Genomic DNA, 24,183 nt, shown 5'->3' with positions numbered 1-24,183 from the left:
TCAGTCTCTCTTTTGACATGTAAGAATATCCGTGAGCAGAAAAGCAGGGATTTGTCGGCCTCAGATCAGAGGTTTGTATGCTGGAGGATTCACGTTGTGTAAAATAGCTTCACTTCCGCATTAACTGTGTCCGTGCAACCGTGCAACTGCACACTACTACAATGAGGCTTGCAGTGGCAGTCAGTGCCCGGGCTCTAAAATGTTTACCGAAGATGTTTTCTCCATTTGCTTTACTGAAAGGCTTCAGAATACACACAGTTTGCCGGTACACATGTCATGTGACACCACGGACTCTTTCTGCGTGTACCAATATCACGCTCTTGAGAACACACCAACCGGTAGGTCATTCAGTTCTGCCATTTAACGTTAGCTACGTTAGCAGGCTATTATGGTTGCACTTCATTTGCATCGAAGATGGACTGAATTTGTAAAAATGGATATTGAACAGTATTATGACTTGGTCTGCTCATCTCCTAGATTTCATCATTGACATGCAGAACGTCAGGATATGTATTACCAAACACAAGAACATTCGCTTCCATGCCTCCACCGCCCTCACCTGGTGACAAGAAGTCTGGTAACAAGAAGACTGAGGTGCGTTCAAGCATGATAACAGTTATACAGTCTGTGTAGACACTAAATGTAGACTGGACACAAATTATAAAGTTATACTTGCTTACTTTTGAGTATAAGTAAGTTGTATGAGGCAAAACCAACATAGAGAACATGCGTGCTTTTTACAAATATTGTCATTTCGCCTTGGCAGATGGGTATAGGTAGAATGATTCCCCCCCCCTCACAGTTATCCCTGTTTTGTTTGTTTACAGCCAGTGACTTGGAAATCCTTAGTAGTAACATTTGCCATTGGTGGAACTCTGCTTGCAGCCATGAAAATATTCAAGAAAGAAAAAGAAGACTGTAAGCAGCCTTAGTAGTTTGTGCAAATCCAATGACATCATAACAAATGGGCATGGAGAGCTTACATTTTTAATCAGTGCATTTATGATTGGTCTGTTCAAGCTCAGGTCTCAGGCAATATTTTGAATGCTCTGAACTGAATTTCCTTATGCAGCAATAGAGCGAGAAAGGACAAAGTCATTGGGGAAGCCGGCTCTGGGAGGTCCATTCTCTCTCATTGACCACAACAACAAGCCATGCAAGAGTGAGGATTTTTTGGGCCAGTGGGTCCTACTCTACTTCGGCTTCACTCATTGTCCAGACATTTGTCCAGATGAAATTGAGAAAATGATTGAGGTTGTGGATGAAATTGGTAAGTTACCTAGTTTATTATTGAGGCGCACTGCATTGTGCTTGTGTTTGACGTGTTTATTTAATCTCAGAAGTCTGTTCCTTGGTGCATTATGTATTGTTAACTCTAGCTATGATAGACCACAAGTTACTAAAATAAAATCAGGTTATGGAATGGATCATGAAAGAGTGAATACTTTGTCTCAGACAGGATAAAGTCTCTTCCCAACCTGACACCAATCCTCATTACAATCGATCCAGAGAGAGATACTGCAGAGGCTATGTCAGTGTATGTGAAAGGTACACTTAAACCCCACCAACATTTTCAGCCATTTTGAGTGACTTAACATGAACATGAACATCTGAACATTTAGTTTTCAGTATAAAATATGTTGTGCTATATAATTACTATATTCCTGTATAGTGCTGCTGGCATTATTATGACTTTGATTTTCTTTATTAAAAATAATGCTAGTGAATATGTTTCATTCTGAATCAAATAAATCACTGTTGCTTGAATTGGAATACAGCACAAAGTAGTTGTGAATTAACATACATCTTTGTTTTGTTTTGTTCTGTTTTTTCGTCTCTAGAATTTTCTCCAAAGCTCATTGGTCTAACAGGAGCAACTGCACAAGTTGATCAGGTTTCTCGAGCCTATCGAGTATACTACAGCCAGGGACCAAAAGATGAGGATAATGACTACATAGTGAGTTTATGATCCTCACATCAGTAATGCCTGCTCTAACATGAAATCGCAATACCACATTCCAGTGCAAATGTGCGAAAGACATCCATTAGACTAGACACCTAACTGCTGTGTTTGCCTTTTCTCCTCACAGGTTGATCACACAATTATCATGTACTTGGTTGGCCCCGACGGTGACTTTGTGGAGTATTTTGGACAGAACAAGAAGAGTGGGGAGATTTCATCTTCCATTGCATCACACATGCGGAAGTATCGGCAGAATAAGTAGTACTATGCTACATGCACTGTCCTATTGGATGATGGCTCAAAAATGCACTGCTATTCGGACACAGGCTGTCTGTGCCTCGATCGGACTTGGGGTTGCTGGGGTTTTTTTTCTTGCTTTTTTCTAAGAGATTAAGTATTTATGAGCAATACTTTATATTTGTGAATTCTCAAAGAAACAGTCTTTGAGCAACTAAACATATATTCATTTGATTGCAGAAGTCAGTTTTTTGATTGTTGAGTTTACCATCATCTGCTTTTGTTCCACATTTTATAAAAATAAAATATTTCTTTTCGATTAAAAGATATTGTGAATTTAAGTGTGTTAAACAGTGAAGCAAATCACTGCCTTTCTATTCTACACACACTGCCAGCCATGTATGACATTATGAACACATTTTCATATCCATCTTTGGCCTGTAATGAAACATTTTGATATAGGTATAAGTATATATACTCTTTTGATCCCGTGAGGGAAATTTGGTCTCAGCATTTATCCCAATCCGTGAATTAGTGAAACACACTCAGCACACAGTGAACACACAGTGAGGTGAAGCACACACTAATCCCGGCGCAGTGAGCTGCCTGCAACAACAGCAGCGCTCGGGGAGCAGTGAGAGGTTAGGTGCCAGGTGCCTTGCTCAAGGGCACTTCAGCCGTGCCTACTGGTCGGGATTCGAACCGGCAAACTACATCTGCTCTCACTTCCTCCACTGGTTTGTTATCAGAGTTGGACTGTAAACAGACAACTACATTATATACTGTACTGTAGGTCTGACCATTTTCTCTAGGGTTATCACTTCTAACAATAAATACATTTACAATACAAATACGTTATATGTCCTTGTTATTATAGTATGCCAGGCACCTCCTTTGGCACATTCATGTTAGGCACCTCTCTTGTCGTGACATTTCAGATGCACTGCATCAGCAATGATTTTACAAACTTAACACATAACATTTAGCAAATGATCTTTGAGCTCATCACTCCTCAGATTAAATCAGCACTCTGATTCATTATATTTTTAATTTATTATTACCTGAATTTGAAAATCAATATAAGCTTGTTAACCCTCTTTGACGCTGAAGACGGCATTGTGACATGCTTTCTTAAAAAAAAGTTATAGCTTGAGAGTGCGTTTACTTTTTGTTTCATCCAGTGCTTCCTTTGTATTTTCGCACCCAAAACCCACATTTTACGTTGAGTCGAGCCCACCTATTTCCTAAACCTCTTTGAAGCCCACTATACTGTTTCCTCCTGGTCGTCCCCTGTGACCACTGGCATGGGAGACGCACCACAGCGCCTTTATTCCCAGGCTGTCCGGTCGCCCGTCTCCTGAACCCCTAATCCTAGGCAAATGCTCCCACCCTCAGATCTGTCCTCCAGCAGGGCCTGGGGCCAGACATGTCCTCTCCCTGCCCAGCCCCCTCCCCTCATGATAAAACAGCTCATAGGGAATCAGCTGCTGCCTCCACCAGTTGCCGCAGGCATGACCTTGGGTCCTTACACCTTGTCTGGTAACGTTGGGGGATGCCCTGTATGCCAATCTCAAGCAGAAGAGGTCAGCACAGGGTCTTTTGTACCCCGTCCAATGTGTGTGTGTGTGTGTGATTAAACCTGCAGCTGTCACCATCTGATCACTTGACATTTATGATCCATTAGCATAATCAGCAATGATGTGATGTGCCAAAAAGTGTCATCATCCTTGAGATAACCATGCGCTCCTTTATGAATGGGAATAACTGCTCTTCATTAAGGCCTTAACATTGTGGGTGTGTTTGTATTGTGCTTGTGTTAGTTATGCTACAATTTAACATGCTTGAATTTGAAAAAGGGCCGTTGGCTTGGCGAGTATACTATTGGCGAGTATTGACCTGGGCAATATTCAGTTGGGATGGCATATTGAAGAACCCTTGATTTTAAAAATAATAATAGCGTAGTTATTATTTTGTAGTTGTAATCCAAATATCTCTCTAAAATAAGAAGAGGAAACCTGCATGTATGGCACATAATGTATTGTGTTTAGGGGCTTTGTTTACAGCTTAATGGCTACAAAGCTGTTGATATTTACTCTGTGATGTAATGGAGGAAATGTAAGAGGAATCTAGGTATTATTATAATGTAGTTTGTCTTATCAAACCTCAAGCAAAGCATGCATGAACATCATCCACAACTATGTGAGTTATGCAGCGATATCTTAGTATATTATTAGCTGCATTGTCAGCAGCAAAGCTTCTCATCAATAACTGGCCACAGGGAACCTCGCACAGAGCATACATGAAACACATTCTTGCGTCAAATTGTCCTGAGTGTTTAAAGCACACTAATATGAATCCATTTAAAGGATTTCGGACAAGATCTGGTGGTGAGTTTTAGGATCTGTGTTCAACCCCATAAATCCATGCAATCAATGGAGCCTGACAAATGGAGGTCTGGGATTTATGTCTGTCTGTAACTGAGTCTACTGTGTCTAAGTGTTTAGTACTGCATATAACTAGCAGGTTTAGAGCATTCTCATATTCATGCATTTGTATCAACTATGAAACTGAGTTTATTCCTTATCTCTTAAACATACTAATTATTTTACTATTTTCCCCAATGCTTGATTTTTAAAAAGTCAATTGTTTGTGTAAAAGCCAATGCAAAGAAGAGGGAGTTCACTCTTCCATGTACAGTATGTGTGTCAGTGGTGGCTGAATGGAGAGCTTACTATTCCATGTATTTCAGTGGTGTAAAGCTGAATGGGGGGATCCCAGATGAAAGTGATGGAATATGAGTCTGGTGCAGACAAATGCTGCCTTGGTACCTTGGCATGCGCTGACATACTGCCCATCACTCTTTGCCCACTTCCACATGATCCCCCACCACCAGACAGACCCTGGTGCCACCGATCCGCAGACAGCGCCAGCCCCCATTTAGGCACCACTCCGGCAGACCTAATCTTCCCTGAGCCAAGAAAATGAGCAAATCAAGATCCACCAAAAGCCTGTCTAATCTACCATCATTGCTTTTTAATGGCCTGGGCCGAGGATTAGAATGAAAACATTTAAAAGGTGACACAATGAAGCCGTGGATAGACATATCAAAGCATAAAACAAACATAGTTGACTGCTCCAAAGAGACCCTCCCCCCACCACCACCACCCCAAAGCCAGATTTGATCATTGCCCGAATAAGGTGTTGCCCATTGTAGAAAAGCCCCCTGAAAACTGCCCCCTTTATAAAAGCTGTCAAAGTCTTGTTAGCACGATGACAGAGGGGGCGAAAGGAATGCGATTGTGTTCGCAACGAACAAGACACAATAGCTGGTGTAGTTTCCTGCTTCTGTGAGTGATACACAGGGACGACACCTTCAGTGAAATATCTCAAAGACACACCCTTGGGTGGATGCAAGTTGTTTCTGCATACTGATTAACTAAAGGTAAGCTTGGGAATGACTTATCCTTGACTTTACTGTATGTTTGCTATGTCCAAGGTCCTGACATTTGAAAGCATTGTGTATTGTATGTTATATTGCGGTGGCTGCCTGTCATTATACAGCTTTTCAAGATGAGCGACACCGATTTGGAAATATTTGGGGAGGCTGCTCCGTACCTGCGCAAGTCTGAGAGGGAGAGGATCGCTTCTCAGAACAAGCTCTTTGACGCCAAAACCTCCTGCTATGTGGCTGACCCAAAGGTGGAGTACATCAAGGGGAAGATCCTGAGCCAGGACAGCACCAAAGCCACCGTGGAGACTGAGGATGGAAGGGTAGATACTCGTTTAATTTCACCTAGATACCTTGATGCCGTCATCATCATGCCACCAGTAAATACATTTGACATACATGTAAATTGTACTGATGATCATTAAATGGTGCAAGGAGGGAATGAAGCCCAATGGGCTTGTACAGAGTATTAATATGATAATCATTCTATTATTTCACAACTGAGAAAAGTTAAAAGCACACACCAATCATCAATCTTGTAATTGAGATATATGATTTCTCAGTGAAGATAGGACTTAACGGACTGCTGGTGCCATGTGCAACCAAACTGTTTAACACGTCTGGCTATGCAACAGGTTGTCATGGTTAAGCCAGATGAAATCAGGCCCATGAATCCACCCAAATTTGACAAGATTGAGGACATGGCCATGCTGACCCATCTTCACGAGCCGGCCGTCCTGTTCAACCTGAAGGAACGCTACGCTGCCTGGATGATTTATGTAACCAAAACCACTTCACACAGCTCATACATACTTCACCATCTATATTTATTAGCATTTATATTGATTTAAATGCTCCATTGACTTGAATAGGATTTACGAAAGTTCTAGCGGTCATTATTTCTTGGGAAAGGACCTCTGAAAACAAGAATGACCGCTGTCAATGGCAACGGAGTTTGTGCTTGGAACTTTATTCCAAAAGTGAAAGCAGACGGTTGATCAGCTGTGTTCTAAAGAATGTTTGATTCAAGTTCAGCGTGTGTTGCGAACTATTTGTTTCTCAGCAAAAGCCACGACGAAACGGTAACAAATAAGTGTAAAGAGACATATCATGGAGTTTATTTTTTCGTTTTGGCAAGTAGCCGTATAATAAGCGGGATAATGTATATTCCTCCGCTGGCGCGTCGGGGTCCGGTTCGGGACTTATTTTCCCCATAATGACCGGCGTTCTATACATTATCCCTTACTTAATACAAGCATTCAGAGGACCTCCCCTGCACTGAACATTTCTATCAGCCCTTACTCCAAGCATATTCCTTTAAGTAAGGCATAATGTATAGCTAGAACGCCAGTCATTATTGGGAAAATAAGTCCCGACAGGGCGAACCGGACCCCGACGCACAGCGAAGGGGTCTCGTTCCGCCCTGAAGGGACTTATTTTCCCAATAATGACCGGCGTTCTATACATTATCCCGCTTATTACACGGTTACTTGCCAAAACTAAATAATAAACTCCCCACAATATGACTTTAGCCTACATAGCCTAGCCTAGTTGTTACCGTTCATCGTGGCATTTGCTGAATAATAGTTTGCAACAACTTGAATCAAACTTGAACTTGAATCAAACATTCTTTAGAACACAGCTGATCAACCGTCTGCTTTCACTTTTGAATGAAGTCCTTGCGTAGTGATATGAGATACCTTAATTAGAAGCACAAATTCCGTTGCCATTGACAGAGGTCTTTTTCAGAGGTCCTTTCCCAAGAAATAATGACCGCTAGAACTTTGGGAAATCCCATTCAAGTCAATGGAGCGTTCTACTTGCCTTGTGAAGAGCCGTGTAATAAATCAGTGTAATTATAAGGCTCTTGATTTGCTTTACACAGTATGCATGTTACCATTCTCTTTGGTCCCTGGGTTAACATTCATGTTGTTAGAATCTTGCAGCTCACTTGAGTAGAGACACATTTGTATTTGATTGTTTTTAGCACTACTTGTCTTGATGAGTTCTAACTGCGCCTCGCTTCCTTGCAGACCTACTCTGGGCTGTTCTGTGTGACTGTGAATCCCTACAAGTGGCTTCCAGTCTACAACCCAGAGGTGGTGGCTGGCTACCGTGGCAAGAAGAGACAGGAAGTCCCACCCCATATTTTCTCCATTTCTGACAATGCCTACCAGTTCATGCTCACAGGTATGCCCGAACAACATGGTGTTGCACAAATGCAAAGAAGCGAATTGTTAAGTTTGGTGTGTGATTTCCCAAGTTATGGCTCTGGGCAATTCCGCGCAAAACTGTCACATCCATAACGCCAACACAATGCCATGGTATTTAGTTGCCCCTCAATAAATGGGAAAAAAAGTGCCTCAGACTGAACAAGCAAATAAATATGTTGCCACAGATTCATGGAAGTGAGAGATGCCATTTGATTGTCAGTTAAGCTCATTTATTAACAACATTTTAACATTTAAATCACAGACTCTGAATTTAAGGTTTTAAAGTCAATGCCATAGACTTTACATTTACATACCGACAAGTAGACAAATTGACTCACATAATGTACTCTTGTAGAACTGTGCACTGTTTCTTCTAGGGATAAACTGAAAACAAAAAATAATGAATGATTTGCATGTGTGTACACCAGTAATCTGTTTTTTTCTTTCAGACCGTGAGAACCAGTCCATTCTGATTACGTATGTTCCAACTGAATTCTGTTGATTATTTTTGATTAATTAGTACTCTCAGTGTCTTTATTTTGTGTAATTATGTATTTATCTGTTTAATGCTTTGAACAATAGCGGAGAATCTGGTGCAGGAAAGACTGTGAACACAAAACGTGTCATCCAGTACTTTGCAACAATTGCATCTATTGGAGACTTAAACAAGAAAAAGGAGCAAGCTGGCAAAATGCAGGTACAAAGTAAATCATACTTTTTTTCCTGCACTGCCCAAATGCTCAAAAATGAGTCCGTGAGCAGATTCTGAACTTGAAAACTTTCTCTTATCTTGTGCTTCATGGAATCATTAATACAGGGCACACTAGAGGATCAAATCATCCAAGCCAATCCTCTTCTTGAGGCTTTTGGGAATGCCAAAACTGTGAGGAATGACAACTCCTCTCGCTTTGTAAGTGTCTCATTGGGTCAATCATAAACTCATCATTTTAATCCCAAAGACTGTTTGAGCGATTAAAGTAAAGAAACATTTTATGATTTTAGGGCAAATTCATCCGAATCCACTTTGGAACAAAGGGGAAGCTGGCGTCAGCCGACATTGAGACATGTGAGACATTTGTTACTGATGTACCAGTATGGAAGTCATTTTATGATATCATTTTACACGAACATACCACTCAAATGGATTGGTGATGTATTCACTGATGTGCATGCTCTCCTCCTCAGACCTTCTGGAAAAATCCAGAGTTACGTTTCAGCTACCTGCAGAGAGAAGCTACCATATCTACTATCAAATTCTGTCGAATAAAAAGCCAGAATTAATTGGTTGGCACTGCATATGAAACTTTCCACAACCGTACTAATTTTGGACATTTGATTGGGCACCTGTGTTACAAAATAAACTCTTCTGTTGTTTTCCCCTCAGAGATTATGCTTCTCACCACAAACCCATATGATTACCCTTACATCAGCCAGGGCGAGATCACAGTGCAGAGCATTGATGACACCGAGGAATTAATGGCCACAGATGTAAGAGAGTCAGTCAAACAGTTTCTCAGTTAGACTGATGTCTTTCATTCTTTGTTCATTTGTTGGCGATAAATGGGAAAAATATATCCAGAGGTGTGATCCACAACATGCCTTCTCTCCCTCTACAGAATGCCATTGACATCCTGGGTTTCAACACAGAAGAAAAATGTGGGATATACAAGCTTACAGGGGCAGTCATGCACCATGGCAACATGAAGTTCAAGCAGAAACAGCGGGAAGAGCAGGCTGAACCTGACGGCACCGAGGGTATAGGAAGCCGTCTTTCCAAGAAGTCGTATCAACGGTCAATGAAGTGATTTTCAAATATTTGATTCCTCTTTTGATCATGACTCATTGTTTGCTACCCAGTGGCTGACAAAGTCGCCTACCTCATGGGCCTGAACTCTGCCGACCTGCTCAAAGCTCTGTGCTACCCCAGGGTCAAGGTGGGAAATGAGTATGTCACAAAGGGTCAGACTGTTCAACAGGTACTGTCACACACACAAAAAAAGAGACATTTCTAAATAAAATGTAGTACATTTAGTATACTAGATCAATGAATAACTTTGCATCGTTTTCCTGAAGGTGAATAATTCAATGGGTGGGCTTTCAAAAGCTGTGTATGAAAAGCTCTTCTTTTGGATGGTGACCCGGATCAATCAGCAGCTGGACACCAAACTATCTCGACAGCATTTCATTGGAGTGCTGGACATTGCAGGATTTGAAATATTTGAAGTGAGTCCCTTCCCACTAAGACACACTGATCACAGGCACAGATAGGAATAGGTTTGCCTCACTACTCACTAACTTGTTAACGCCTGTCATCTCGCCTGTCATCTCCAACAGATGAACAGCCTGGAGCAGCTCTGCATCAACTTCACTAATGAGAAACTGCAACAGTTTTTCAACCACCACATGTTTGTTCTGGAGCAAGAGGAGTACAAGAAGGAAGGGATTGAGTGGGAGTTCATAGACTTCGGGATGGATCTGGCTGCCTGCATTGAGCTTATTGAGAAGGTAATGTAAAACAGAAGTAATTACAAACAATCATGACCCTACGAGTTTGCCTCCTTGTGTAACAAAGATGTGTGATAACATGACATTTTCTCAATAGCCAATGGGCATCTTCTCCATTCTGGAAGAGGAGTGTATGTTTCCAAAGGCCACAGACACCTCCTTTAAAAACAAGCTGTATGATCAGCATTCTGGTAAGAACAACAACTTCCAGAAGCCCAAGCCAGCCAAAGGTAAGGTGGAGGCCCACTTCTCCCTGGTGCACTACGCCGGCACGGTGGATTACAACATCAGCGGTTGGCTGGAGAAGAACAAAGACCCCCTGAATGACACGGTGGTGCAGCTGTACCAGAAGGCTGCTCTCAAACTGCTGTCGCAGCTCTTTGTCACGTATGCTGCGGCTGATGGTAAGTTGGTGAACAGCCTCTGGAACTCTTCCATGTACTGTAGCTAACTCTCTCTCTCTATCTCTCTCATACATGTCCATTGTTTCCTCCCTTACTGTAGTGGATGGTGGAGGCTTTAAAAAAGGCGGGAAGAAGAAAGGCTCATCTTTCCAGACAGTTTCTGCACTTTTTAGGGTAACTTCAGTGGTTTACACACACTTGCTTGACAATGACATGCTGGTAATGACATTGGTTGTGTATTGCTCATTAAACTTATTAGAGGTATTGAACTGCACAGGGTGTACAACGGCAGGCATAATATCAATGCTATATTTGCAGGAAAATCTAAACAAGCTCATGACCAACTTAAGGTCCACTCATCCCCACTTTGTGCGCTGTATCATTCCCAATGAGACAAAGACACCGGGTAAGACATGGCTCCTCTAATCAATACAATGTGACAAGGATGAATGAAACATTGGGTGACTAACCTGCCCAAGATTAAAATATGTTAAAAACAGAGGAAATGGTACACTCTGTTTCTAGATGCAGTGGATTTGGCAACATTTTGGTTGTGCAGCCTTTTTCAAGTTGCAAGAGTGTGTGGTTTCTTCCTTTTTTATTCCATAATCTCTCTCCATGACCAGCACCTCGCTTAAAAGTTTTCACAGTGTGCGTTCACTCTTCCCAACAAACTCGTATTTAAAGGTGCTATGGAAAACAGCCTCGTCTTGCACCAGCTGCGCTGCAACGGGGTGCTGGAAGGCATCAGGATCTGTAGGAAGGGCTTCCCAAGCAGAATCCTCTATGGAGATTTCAAGCAGAGGTACATCTTATCACATTACATGGTTAATCAAAGCATATCCAATCATAAGAATCCCTATGAGGAGTCCCTCCACTCGGCAGCCATATTGTTACGCTTTTTGGGCATCTATTTCGGCAGTAATGTGCGTGCGCAAGGCTTTAAGACACCAACCTTGCTCCAGCGGCGAGATCACAACACATGATTGGCACGATGTATTCATAACACACCACATGATTGGCACAATATATTCACATGCCGACTTTTTTGCCGCGGAAGGTGCGGGATATGTGTAAACAACTGCTATGTTGGCGTTACAAACTAACCCCATGCCTTTCTATGGAGGATTTTTTGAGTGCTGTGTCTCCTCATTAGAAAGTCTCTGGTACAACTGGATGTTCCATTTCAACAGGTACCGGATCCTTAATGCAAGTGCGATTCCAGAGGGACAGTTCATTGACAGCAAAAAGGCCTCAGAGAAATTACTGTCCTCGATCGAGGTGGATCATAACCAGTATAAATTTGGACATACAAAGGTAACATTATAGATTGAGAAAGTGTTGTAAAATCCTGATGCAACTTGTCATACTACATGGAAACAACTTTATGACAACTTTGTGATTGTAATGGACAACCACTGATGTTTAAGACTTGGTTATGCCAGTCTTTTGACAGAGGGTTTCCTGGGTGCTGAGTACCTTAGGGTTGACATGAAAGGTGATCATGCACAGTGATGACCGGTGATGAGCTGTGTTTCTGTGTAGGTGTTTTTCAAAGCCGGTCTGCTGGGCGTGCTGGAGGAGATGCGAGATGAGCGGCTAGCAGTGCTAATGACCCGCATCCAGGCCGTCTCCAGGGGTTACGTCTCCAGGCTCAAGTTCAAAGAGATGACAATGAAAAGGTCTAAGCTGAGAAACTTACAAACAAAAAGATTTTGGTTTACTTGATTTATTTATATAGAAAATGGACAGATACATAGAGAGAGTCATAGTGGCTACAACAACAATACATCACTCTGTTCTAATAGTATTACTGTTTACTGAATGATTACGGGACTGTTGTGGGCAGTGGTAGCATAATGGCTACGGAGTTGGGTTAGCAAGCAGTAGCCTTAAAAAAATAGGTTCAATTTCCAGTTTCCCCTGTTATGCCCTTGAGCAGGGTAGTTAAAAGCGCCCCAAAGATTTTTTTTTACCTTAAAATAACGTTTCCAAAATCATTTTGATAGCACATAAACTCTTAATAGGGCGAACGGCACTTCTGCCGCACTCTGAGCAGGAGTTATGTTTGTACTTTGTTGCAAAAGACGCATATTTAGTTTGCCCAGTATTGCGCTTCTCAACTGTAGAGGCGCTCCCGAGTGCAAATCTTTTTTAGTACTGCTTTAAAGCAACACCAAAGCACTGTTCCTCTGTCGCACGCACGCTATTTATTTATCCAGCACCGGATTTGCAAATAATGATGTCGACATGGTAGACTACAGTAGCCTATGTTGCATAATTTTATGAAAGTATGATTATTGCGACATCAGAAGCAAGTCAAATTTGTACTTTCTTATGTCTCCTTCTATTGAACTACAAATCCGCTACCCGATGTGGCAAACTTGCATAGTGCGGTTACAAGGGCGTATAGGTTTGGTCTGAGCTTAGGTGGGGACACTACCCACTAACCCCCCCCCCCCCCCCCCCCCCGAAAAAACAAACAAACAAAAAACACTCAACTCTTTCACCAGCCACTATAGATATATAAACTGATTAAAATGTGCTTTAAGGCTAAAATTAAGGCTACATTGACAAACTCTTAACCGTGAGCTGCCTGTATATTCTCTGATTCTAATATTTACAGATATCTAGATGATGTAAGCACAGCTCAGTTTTAAGAAATGCAGCCGAAAGACCATGTTGAATTTTGCTAATTTATTTCAAAACCGGATTACTCTGGAACAGCTAACTATACAATGCATTAGGCCTACACCTTTGTGTTCGGTAAGGTCTGCTGTTTATTCTGATATTTGTCATGTGTTGCGTGAACTCCGTGAAGAGTGTGTAGGCCTACGATATTCCACCGAGACGAATGGAGATGGGCGCAGAGAATAATTAAATCTCTTGAAGTTATTTTTTTCACGAACTGTTTATCACAGCAAACAGTAGCACCGTTTAAAAGCTGAGAAAAGGTTCTTTCATGTGACACATGTGTGATGAGTAGCCTACTTCTCGAGGAGTTCAACAGAGAAGAATGGGTGAATTTGGACGCACTTCATGCTTGTAGTGAAGTAAAGCTGAAGCGCTGCATGCTGCGGCTCACTGGTAGTTATTATATTCAAATCAGCGCGATTTACTCTTATAGGCTACTGCACATTACAAGATCTGTACGAGATGATCCGCAGCACTGACGTGAGAAATGATTTAACACTTTGTGTAGCGCATATGAGCGCTTTTCCCCCCATTTCAACCTGAATATTGGTGGGGACATTTCAGTCGTAATTTAACATTGGTGTGGACACGTCCTTCGGTCCCCACGCAAATCTACGCCCCTGTGCGGTTATAGCCGATAGAAGGTCGCGAAGCGAATGCAGAAGTGCCGTTTACCCTATTACGAGTTGATGAACCACTGAAACAATTTTGGAAACTCAAAAATTATTTTAAGGTACAAAAAACTCTTTGGTGTTGCTTTAACCCCGAGTTGCTCTGGGGACAATGAGCCTTGTACTGTAATCAACATACTGTAGCCTATGTAAGTCGCTTTGGATAGGCTAAAAGTGTCTGCTAAATGAATAAATGTAAATGTTTCCATTCAGGGAGTCTATTTACATCCTCCAGTACAACCTGCGCTCCTTTATGAATGTAAAGAACTGGCCGTGGATGAGGCTCTTTTTCAAAATCAAACCGCTGCTACGCTGCGCAGAGGCCGAAAAAGAGATGCAAAACATGAAGGAAGAATTTTCCCAACTGAAAGAGGATTTTACCAAGTCAGAGACCAGGAGGAAGGAGCTGGAGGAGAAGATGGTCGTCCTTGTCCAAGAGAAGAATGACCTCTATTTTCAGATCCAATCAGTAAGGGTGTTTCTTTGGGGTTTTGTATCAAATCAATACAACAAATATAGATAGACAGATAGATTACATTAATAATCTATTATGGTGTTATGTGCCTCTGTTAAATAATATGTGTAAATAATATAATATGTTCATCCTGTTAGAGTTTGTGTATTAAACAATGTCCTTCATTACTGAAGTGGGAAACCATTTATGCCTCTTGCCCATGTTTTCACAGGAGAGAGACAATCTCATTGATGCTGAGGAGCGATATGAGGGCATGATCAAAAGCAAGATACACCTGGAGGCGAAGGTGAAGGAGCTGACTGAGAGGATAGAGGAAGAGGAGGAGATCAATTCAGAAATCACAGCCAGGAAAAGGAAACTGGAGAATGAGTGCTCGGAGCTGAAAAGAGACATTGATGACCTGGAGCTCACCATAGCCAAGGTCGAGAAGGAGAAGTATGCCACGGAGAACAAGGTGAGTGGTCATCTATGATGTCTAAATAAAAACATTTTACTGTGTATGCATTTAGCTGACACTTTTATCCAAAGCGACTTGCGCAAATTGTATGGCCATTCTCAACTCAGGGTTAAGTGCCTTGCTCAAGGCATAAACAGTGGCAACCGGGAATCAAATTTATTTGTGGAAACGGGGGCACACATCCAAAACATGTTTTAACAGGTGCCAGACAAAAAGTGTCAGAGAGAGAGAAGGAACCATCTGTATATGGGCTCCAAGAGATACTATATTTATTCTAAAAAGGCAACGTTTCCATCTCAACAGATCTTCATCAAGCAAATAAGAACTTAGTTCTTATTTGCCTGATGAAAACCGGGAATCAAACCCGCAACCTTTGTGGCTACTGCATGGACACTACGTTACCACTGCCCAGACGTTTTGGTTTAAACTGTTTGGTCTGTCATGGTTAAAAGTATCATTTCTATGTCCAATTATGACCATAGGTAAAGAATTTGACGGAGGAGCTTACCACAATGGAAGAGGTCCTACTGAAGAACTCAAAGGAGATGAAATCCCTGCAGGAGGTTCATCAGCAAACCCTGGATGACCTTCAGGCTGAGGAGGACAAAGTCAGCACACTAGCCAAGACAAAATTAAAACTGGAGCAACAAGTAGATGATGTATGTATTTCTTCTATATTTCTATACTTCTATATAGTTTTATTTCTGTACTGTGAAAAACAGTTATAGAACAAATCATTTAAAGGTCATAAAATGTATAGAGAATGTTAAAGAATGCAGAGTGCAGCTTGAAAAAATACACAATAATGTAAAATGAGATAAAATACAGTTAAATAGAATCAGAGGACCATTCAAAGTCATACATAACATATTTAAAAAGTCCCATTTGCCTGCGAGATTGCTAAACATCAAGTTCATCATTTCAGCTTGAGGGATCTCTAGAACAAGAAAAGAAGATCCGTGCAGATCTGGACAGAGCAAAGAGGAAACTGGAGGGGGACCTCAAACTGTCCTTAGAGAACATCATGGACCTAGAAAATGAAAGGCAGCAATTGGACGAAAGACTGAAAAAGTATATAATGCTATTTACAAATTCACTGTTGCCCTCTTATGCTTTCATTTGTTATTCCTGTTTGCTTTTGTTTATGTAAAGCACATTGAATGACCTCTGTGCATGAAATGCGCTATATAAATAAACTTGACTTGACTATTGATTTATGTTTATATTTCAGTATGGATCCTCAGGTTAATCCTAAACCTGAACTATTCTTTGAATTTGTGTGATATAATTCATAAAAAGTTTTAAATTCTTACAGGAAAGATTTTGAACTCAATCACCTTCAGGCTAAAATTGATGATGAGCAAATACTAAGCTTGCAGCTTCAAAAGAAAATCAAGGAGCTTCAAGTAAGCTTACACTAATGGAAACATTACCTTGATACTTATTACAGTGCATGAAAATGCACTGTACTGTTCTTCCTAGGCAACTTCTTATTACAGTGCATGAAAATGCACTGTACTGTTCTTCCTAGGCAACAACTTTTTTCTTCTTATTACAGTGCATGAAAATGCACTGTACTGTTCTTCCTAGGCAACAACAACTTTTTCTTCTTATTATTATTCCGCTTACCACTTTTTCCATACGCAATTTCTCTTGAACAGTTTAACTTAGAAACTTCGTTCAAACTTTGTAACGTAGGTCTTGAAACGAAGCAGGTTTCTATGTCTTTTCCACTTTGAAACTTTTATACTTTTTAAACTATTAAAGAAAAACTTTTTAAAAATCCCCATAGACTTAACATTGCCGATTATGACATCATAATACAGCCATTAAGCAATTAGAATCCTATGGCAGGTGTTCAGGCCACCTGCAGCCTCAGGCTTTAAGCATACAATCTGGGTCAATTAAGACCCATCCTATTCAACTGTTTCCTCTGCCCAAAACTGTTTCAAAATTAAAGTCCTCACTACAATAATCTACTGTTAAACAATGTAACCCATTAAACTACTGAACTTTTTACATTCAACTTTTAAACAGTCTACTCTTAAACTATCATTACACTATCTATCTATTAAACTAGCTGTCTATCAACAACTTTTAAACTATCTATATTCAACTTTTAAATGGTCTACTTGTAAACTATCATTAAACTATCTATCTATTAAACTAGCTGTCTATCAACAACTTTTAAACTATACATTCAACTTTTAAACGGTGTACTTTTAAACTACCATTAAACCATCTATCTATTAAACTAGCTGTCTATCAACAACTTTTAAACTATCTACATTCAACGGTCTACTTTTAAACTATCAACTTTTATTAAGCTTTGCAACCACCTCCTAGCATCACCGTAGTAACCATCTCTGTATTATCTATTTTTAACTATACATGATATTTTACATCACATCTTTTGCATTTTCATGCACTGGTAATTCCTTGGAATTGCATTTCTAGTTGCATTTGATACATTGATATTTACTTCAATGCTCTCATAGACAAAATATATTAACACTTCTGCACAGGCCCGCATTGAAGAACTGGAGGAGGAGATTGAGGCTGAGCGCGCTGCCCGTGCCAAAGTGGAGAAGCAGCGGTCAGATCTGTCCAGGGAGCTGGAGGAGATCAGCGAGAGGCTGGAGGAGGCCGGAGGCGCCACCTCCGCCCAGATCGAGATGAACAAGAAGCGGGAGACCGAGCTCCAGAAGCTCCGACGGGACCTCGAAGAGGCCACCCTGCAGCACGAGTCTGTCACCGCCACCCTCCGCAAGAAACAGGCCGACAGCGTGGCGGAACTGGGGGAGCAAATTGAGAATCTGCAGAGGGTTAAACAGAAGCTGGAGAAGGAGAAGAGCGAGTACAAGATGGAGATTGATGACATGTCAAGCCACATGGAGGGCATCCTGAAAAGTAAAGTAAGCCTGCCCTGAAGCCATTTCATCTCCAATTGTTTTCCATTGAAAATACTGTATATAAGTTGTCTTATGGGGCACTGTGGCGCAACTGGCTACAGCGCTCATACCATATATGGGTCCAAGTGCCTACGGGGGCCCGGGTTCGAGTCTGACCCGGGTCATTTCCTGATCCCACCCCATCTCTCTCTCCCACTCACTTCCTGTCTGCCTCTTCACTGTCTTATCATAAAAAAAGGCAAAAAAGCCCAACAAATATAATACACTTTATAAATGGTCTTATATTTGTTTTTCATTGGAGCCTATGTACAATGAGCCTACACATGTCTACTCTCTAGACAAACATTGAGAAACAGTGTCGCAGCCTTGAGGATCAGTGTCAGGAATACAAAGCCAAGGCTGAAGAAGCCCAGAGGGCCCTGACTGACTTCACAAGTCAGAACGCTCGCCTGCAAGCCGAAAACGGTGAGATCTGACCTGGTCTCTTGCAGCATAAGATGGCTCTCATGTTTATTTGTTTATTTGTTTGTTTTTACTGAAAGGCTTTGTTTTTTCTTGAGCAGGTGAGCTCACACGCAATGTTGAGGAGAAGGAAAGTACAATTTCTCAGGTCAACCGAGTGAAGGCAGTGTGCACTCAGCAAATTGATGAACTAAAGAGACTTTTGGAAGAAGAAATTAAGGTTCCATCAATACTTCCCTCACCTCTTCAACTTCTGCATGCGTCTCACAACTATCTCTGAAAATGTGTCACTGTCATTTGGTTTATACCTCTCTTTAGAGCAGCAAATATTTCCTTTGTTGATGTTAAATAATCTTTAAAGCATTAATGGTTTTGATGATGGATTTCAGGCCAAGAATGCCCTGGCCCATGGTCTGCAGTCCTCCCGCCATGACTGTGACCTCCTGCGGGAGCAGTTTGAGGAGGAGCAGGAGGCCAAAGCTGAGCTGCAGCGCTGCATGTCCAAGGCCAACAGCGAGGTGGCGCAGTGGAGAACCAAGTACGAGACGGACGCCATCCAGCGCACCGAGGAACTCGAAGAGGCCAAGTAATGTAGCATGTAGCGTGTGCATACAGTGTACCATTGTGTGTGTGTGTGTGTGTGTGGGGGGGGGGGGTGTAGCGTAAATGCCAAGGAGCTGGGCTAAAATGCAGTAGCCTGAAAAGTTGTAGGTTCGATTCCCGGCTTCTACTGTTGTGCCCTTGAGCAAGGTACTTAACCCTGAGTTGTTTTGGGGAGAATTGGGGCAGTCGTGGCCTACTGGTTAGGGCTTCGCGTTTGGAACCAAATGGTTGCCGGTTCGATCCCCGACCCCGAGCACCACTGTAGCAAGGCAGCTCACTGCTCCGGGTTAGTGTGTGCTTCACTTCACTGTGTGCTCTGTGTTGTTCACTAATTCATGGATGGGATAAATTTACATATTCCTTGTACATTTCCATTTACATTGCCCTTGTAATATAGTTGACATATGTAAGTCACTTTGGATAAAAGCGTCTGCTAAATGAATAAATGGAAATGGAAATGATTTACTTACACCATTTTATTGTATCCATGTAGAAAGAGACTTACTCAGCGCCTCCAGGACTCTGAGGAGCAAACTGAAGCTGTGAATGCCAAATGTGCCTCACTGGAGAAGACCAAACAGAGACTGCAGGCAGAGGTGGAGGACCTCATGGTTGAGATGGATCGGGCTAATGCTGCTAGTGCCATACTGGACAAGAAGCAGAAGAACTTTGATAAGGTAATTTCAACCCCATCTCATTTAGTCTATAGAAGAAAAGAGTCTACTGAACTTTAATCTTGATCAACAATTGATGGATGATGAAAACTGTGAAGGTATATTGCTTTTGCGTCAGATTCTTGCAGAGTGGAAGCAGAAGTATGAGGAGAGTCAGTCAGAGCTTGAGGCCTCCCAAAGGGAGTCCAGGACTCTGAGCACAGATCTTTTCAAACTGAAAAATGCTTATGAAGAGGCATTGGATCACCTGGAGAACATGAAGAGAGAGAACAAAAACCTTCAGCGTATGTCCAGTTGTCTAATCTATTCTAGAGATACCCACATGCTAGCCACTGACTGAAATATTACATGAATGAAATGTAACTCCATTGTTGAGTCTATCGTTATTTAATTAAAGGTGCTCTAAGCGATGCTGGGTAACGTCACTTCTGTTGACATTCAAACAAAACAGAAAGCTAGCTTGCTTCTTCCTCCCCCTTCCTCCCGTGCAATTGAAACTCTCCTAAATGCGCATCTTGTCGGTGATTTGCTAGAACAGTTTGTTATGTTTTTATGGGCAAGGTTTACCCAAGTTGTTTTGTGGCTTTTTGAAGCCTAGGCTGTCCACAGAGATTTTTTTTTGTCCCCAGAGCATTTTTTTTTGTAGTGTAGTCAGGACACAGGCAGCTAGCGGATGGTGAGGTGATGTTTGCTGTAAGTGACAAAAAATGTTTTTTTTTCCAGAGGAGATTGCCGATGTCGCCGAGCAAGTGGGTCAATCTGCAAAGACCATTCATGAGCTAGAGAAAGCTGTAAAACAGGCCGAACAAGACAAAATCGATGTCCAGACAGCTCTCGAAGAAGCCGAGGTACCTAACACTCAACACCCAACAAAAGAAATAGACTTCCGCTGTCAAAATGGAAGGGATACTCAAATACTGTAACTGAAAAAGACCTTTTATTTCTAGTCATCTCTAGAACATGAGGAAGCCAAGATCCTCCATGTCCAGCTAGAGCTCAACCAAGTGAAGTCCGAGTTGGACAGGAAGGTGGCGGAGAAAGAGGAAGAGATTGACCTACTAAAGAGAAACTACCAGCGGACGATCGACACACTCCAGAGCGCTCTGGACTCAGAAACCCGCAGCAGGAATGAAGCCGTGCGCCTGAAGAAGAAGATGGACGGAGATCTGAACGAGATGGAGATCCAGTTGGGCCATGCTAACCGCCAGGCTGCCGACACCCACAGACAGCTCCGCACCCTGCAGGGTCAGCTGAAGGTACGTGTGGATGTCACACACAGCTGTGCAGCACAGACAGAGAGAGTGATGATCTACAGTAGAACTCCAATCATTTCAGTTGCCAATTCCAACACTAGCCCAGAAGGTACGAAAATGACCACCAACATATTGGGTTCGTGGTGGTAGATTTTGCCACCAACACTATAAGAAGCTGATTGCCTGAGTTCCAAATGTTTCTATGACCACATTCACCAGAACACACTAGAGCACTAAAATGGCTGACACTGACTGGTTGAATCTGGGTCTAAAAAGCCTGGCCCCCTGCTACTGTGTGTGCTTTGATCCCACCACTTGCCCTCCAGGTCTCTAATTGGTGGTGATCTCTCCCTTCTTTCCTGTGTTTCAGGACACCCAGGTGCACCTGGACGATGCCCTTCATGGACAAGAGGACCTGAAGGAGCAGTTGGCCATCGTCGAGCGCAGAAATGCTCTAATGACCACAGAGATTGAGGAGATGAGAGCGGCTTTAGAGCAGTCAGACAGATGTCGCAAGATGGCCGAACAGGAGCTGGTGGACGTCAGCGAGAAGATGCAGTTTCTCCACACCCAGGTGAGAGCTTCAGACTCCGTCTGCTGGCTGAGATGGGTAGATGTTAGTGAATGTTGGGAAGATGGTAATGAATGTTTGTTTGATGCCCGGTAGTGAAGTGTTTCTTGGCATCCCTCACAGACAACTAGCCTGAACAACACAAAGAAGAAGATGGAGACTGACATCACACAGCTCCAGTCAGAGGTGGAGGATGCCGTACAGGAGGCCAGAAATGCAGATGAGAAAGCCAAGAAGGCCATCATGGATGTATGTTAAGATTCTGCATGATGAGTATATGGAGTGAATGAGTATAGTATAGATGTGAATTCGGCTATTCAATGAAATACTTTGGTGGCTGTTAGGCAGCCATGATGGCAGAGGAGCTGAAGAAGGAGCAGGACACCAGTGCCCATCTTGAGAGGATGAAGAAGAACCTGGAGACCACTGTCAAAGACCTGCAGCACCGCCTGGACGAGGCTGAACAGATCGCCATGAAGGGTGGGAGAAAGGAGATCCAGAAACTGGAGACAAGGGTGAGGGGAAGCGCAGTCCAATGGACTTTGAGTTGAAATATGCTAAAAGACACTGTAACTTTGCAGCATTTTGATCTGTGTGCTTCCTGTGACAGGTGAAAGACCTGGAGAATGAGCTCGAAGGAGAACAGAAACGCAGTGCAGAGTCTGTGAAAGGGTTAAGAAAATATGAGAGAAGGATCAAGGAACTTACTTACAAGGTAACATAGGGTTCTTTTTTTATTTTTTTTTTTAGTGCAGTTTCTAAATAAAACCCATAAACCCACAGGTGTCTTAAAGCCCATCTTGTATGTGTGAGTATGGAACTGTATGCTTAATGTCTTATCTATAGTCTGAAGAAGACAAGAAGAATGTTGCACGGCTGCAGGATCTGGTCAACAAACTGCAACTGAAAGTGAAAGCCTTCAAGAGGCAGTGTGAAGAGGCGGTAAGTTTTGACATAGAAACACATGCAATACTATTTTTTTTCATTAATTCATTCCAGCTTTATTTATTCTCTGAAGTTCATTAAGGGTTGTCCTCATGTTCAATGAAGTCGAGATAACCGAGATTTGACTTGGAAAGAGAGCATAGTGGTGCTCAAATCTACTCTTATGTATATCTTCCTGTTTTCCCCCAACCAAGGAGGAGCAGACTAGCATGCACCTGTCCAAGCTCCGAAAGGTGCAGCATGAACTGGAGGAAGCAGAGGAGAGAGCCGACATAGCGGAGTCCCAAGTGAACAAACTGCGAACCAAGAGCCGAGACTTTGGCAGTAAGGGGGAATAGTGAGGATGAAGCTATGGATATGCTCATTAACAATACTCTATGGAATAGAGAATTATAAGAAACTGGATGGATTAGCACCCATTAGCATGTTGATAAATGACTAAATGAATGGTTTTATTTATTTATTGTGATATTAAATTCTTAGTTAGTTAAAGCTGTTTGTTTCAGTCAATACGAACATTTAGCAGTTTTTATGTAGTATTTATTTTTATGTAGTAGTTAATATAATTTGTGAATCGAGATGTATGACATTTAGTAAATTTACCAGAAATAATTTATCATTTGTTAAGAATATAATTGACATTTCCAAGAATCTCTGTTGTTTCAAGAATCTCTATTGTTTTAGGTCAAATCTGTTCTTAAATAACTTTCCATCTTTAATCATAATTATGTATCCATTCATATGCATGACAGACAGCCTGGCAAATAAAGATATCTACCAAAACAATGGTCTAATCATAGGGATTACGCAAAGAAAAGCAGCCACCATGGTGTTTGCCACCCCCAGAAATAATGTCTGGCTGCTCGGTACTATTCTAGGAATGTCATGCTGCAGACATCCCGGGATTAAAATCGTGGAGGGGGCTTCGGAGCTCTGTTCACTCGGACAGTATTAATACCTCCGCCTGAGCCCAGCCAGCTAATATAATCCATCTTGTAGGCCTACATTGCCATTTGTTGGCTCATAAAACAATTGTCATTGTGTAGGTCCCACTCACTGCGAGAATGAATCAAGGGCGCAAACTCGCATTATCTCATTCATTACACATTTATGTTCTTTTTGTGTTTGTTCATTTAGACTCGAAAGGTAGAGAAAGGGTGACTGGAGAAGGCATATAAAAAAAATCAAAGTGCAGTAGGCCTACATGCAAGAGGTCACACATGCTTACCGAATGGCTGAAATGAGAGGAGTAGTATAGCCTACTTGTATTAAAATTCACATACCGTAGATCTTTTTTTATGACTCATAAGGTTCAAACAACTACACAGACAGTCAGTATTAACTAAACGACCCAATTCTTACATTTTATAACTTAACAACAACATGCGGTTGTATCAAAACACCAGTAGATGGAGCCCTAGCCTTCCTCACTGTAGCGAGCCACGCCAACATGTTTGTATCACATCAGCACTTAAAATGTGTTTTTCTTCCCATTCGCAGTATCAATGTGAAGTTGGCCATGGTTAGTTGGTTAGTTGTAGTAGCATCAGCTACGTCCCATGAGGTGGTCTGGGCATGGCAAGGTCGACATATCACACTCGACGCGACTCACCAGGTAGACATGCGCTATAGTATACATGGAAGGAAAACCCATCGGCCTTTACGCAATGGAATTTAAAGATGTTCCATTGCATTC

At 42.0% G+C, this 24,183-nt stretch overlaps 2 protein-coding genes across 2 annotated transcripts; both read left to right on the top strand.

The window, feature by feature from the left end:
• Positions 1-131: 131 nt before the first annotated feature.
• Positions 132-2,525, top strand: sco1 (synthesis of cytochrome C oxidase 1). Its single transcript, XM_076266553.1, has 7 exons — positions 132-338; positions 478-594; positions 828-918; positions 1,073-1,270; positions 1,456-1,548; positions 1,842-1,957; positions 2,091-2,525. Exons 1-7 carry the CDS (start codon positions 162-164, stop codon positions 2,223-2,225), a joined length of 927 nt encoding a protein of 308 aa, XP_076122668.1. The 5' UTR covers positions 132-161; the 3' UTR covers positions 2,226-2,525.
• Positions 2,526-5,770: 3,245 nt separating this feature from the next.
• On the top strand, positions 5,771-22,829 carry LOC143102742 (myosin-8-like). Its single transcript, XM_076266549.1, has 38 exons — positions 5,771-5,971; positions 6,284-6,427; positions 7,682-7,838; positions 8,311-8,338; positions 8,444-8,558; positions 8,679-8,771; positions 8,864-8,927; positions 9,047-9,145; positions 9,246-9,349; positions 9,478-9,616; positions 9,719-9,837; positions 9,935-10,084; positions 10,196-10,366; positions 10,464-10,770; positions 10,871-10,944; positions 11,089-11,176; positions 11,458-11,575; positions 11,964-12,087; positions 12,316-12,452; positions 14,349-14,604; positions 14,822-15,064; positions 15,550-15,726; positions 15,993-16,138; positions 16,383-16,473; positions 17,593-17,982; positions 18,318-18,444; positions 18,543-18,661; positions 18,831-19,027; positions 19,538-19,721; positions 19,837-20,002; positions 20,442-20,566; positions 20,666-20,974; positions 21,342-21,545; positions 21,666-21,791; positions 21,887-22,057; positions 22,153-22,257; positions 22,389-22,484; positions 22,682-22,829. The coding sequence occupies exons 1-38, from the start codon at positions 5,771-5,773 to the stop codon at positions 22,823-22,825; spliced, it is 5,808 nt and encodes a 1,935-aa protein (XP_076122664.1). The 3' UTR covers positions 22,826-22,829.
• Positions 22,830-24,183: the final 1,354 nt, after the last annotated feature.

This window comes from Alosa pseudoharengus, unplaced genomic scaffold (genome assembly GCF_046254945.1).
Source record: "Alosa pseudoharengus isolate Yale_2024_CS ecotype anadromous, Long Island Sound unplaced genomic scaffold, YU_APseudo_1.1 YU_APseudo_1.1_scf_4, whole genome shotgun sequence".
Lineage (NCBI taxonomy): Eukaryota > Metazoa > Chordata > Actinopteri > Clupeiformes > Clupeidae > Alosa > Alosa pseudoharengus.
This window is presented reverse-complemented; position numbering and strand designations above follow the sequence as displayed.

Excerpts from the sequence above, each read along its gene's own strand:
- LOC143102742 (XM_076266549.1), top strand. The coding sequence starts at position 5,771 with ATGAGCGACACCGATTTGGAAATATTTGGGGAGGCTGCTCCGTACCTG. Across the intron at positions 9,146-9,245 it reads TAAAAAGCCAGAATTAATTG|AGATTATGCTTCTCACCACA; the intron begins GTTGGCACTGCA and ends TTTTCCCCTCAG. Across the intron at positions 19,722-19,836 it reads AGCAGAAGAACTTTGATAAG|ATTCTTGCAGAGTGGAAGCA; the intron begins GTAATTTCAACC and ends CTTTTGCGTCAG.
- sco1 (XM_076266553.1), top strand. The coding sequence starts at position 162 with ATGAGGCTTGCAGTGGCAGTCAGTGCCCGGGCTCTAAAATGTTTACCG. Across the intron at positions 595-827 it reads CTGGTAACAAGAAGACTGAG|CCAGTGACTTGGAAATCCTT; the intron begins GTGCGTTCAAGC and ends GTTTGTTTACAG. Across the intron at positions 1,549-1,841 it reads TATGTCAGTGTATGTGAAAG|AATTTTCTCCAAAGCTCATT; the intron begins GTACACTTAAAC and ends TTTCGTCTCTAG.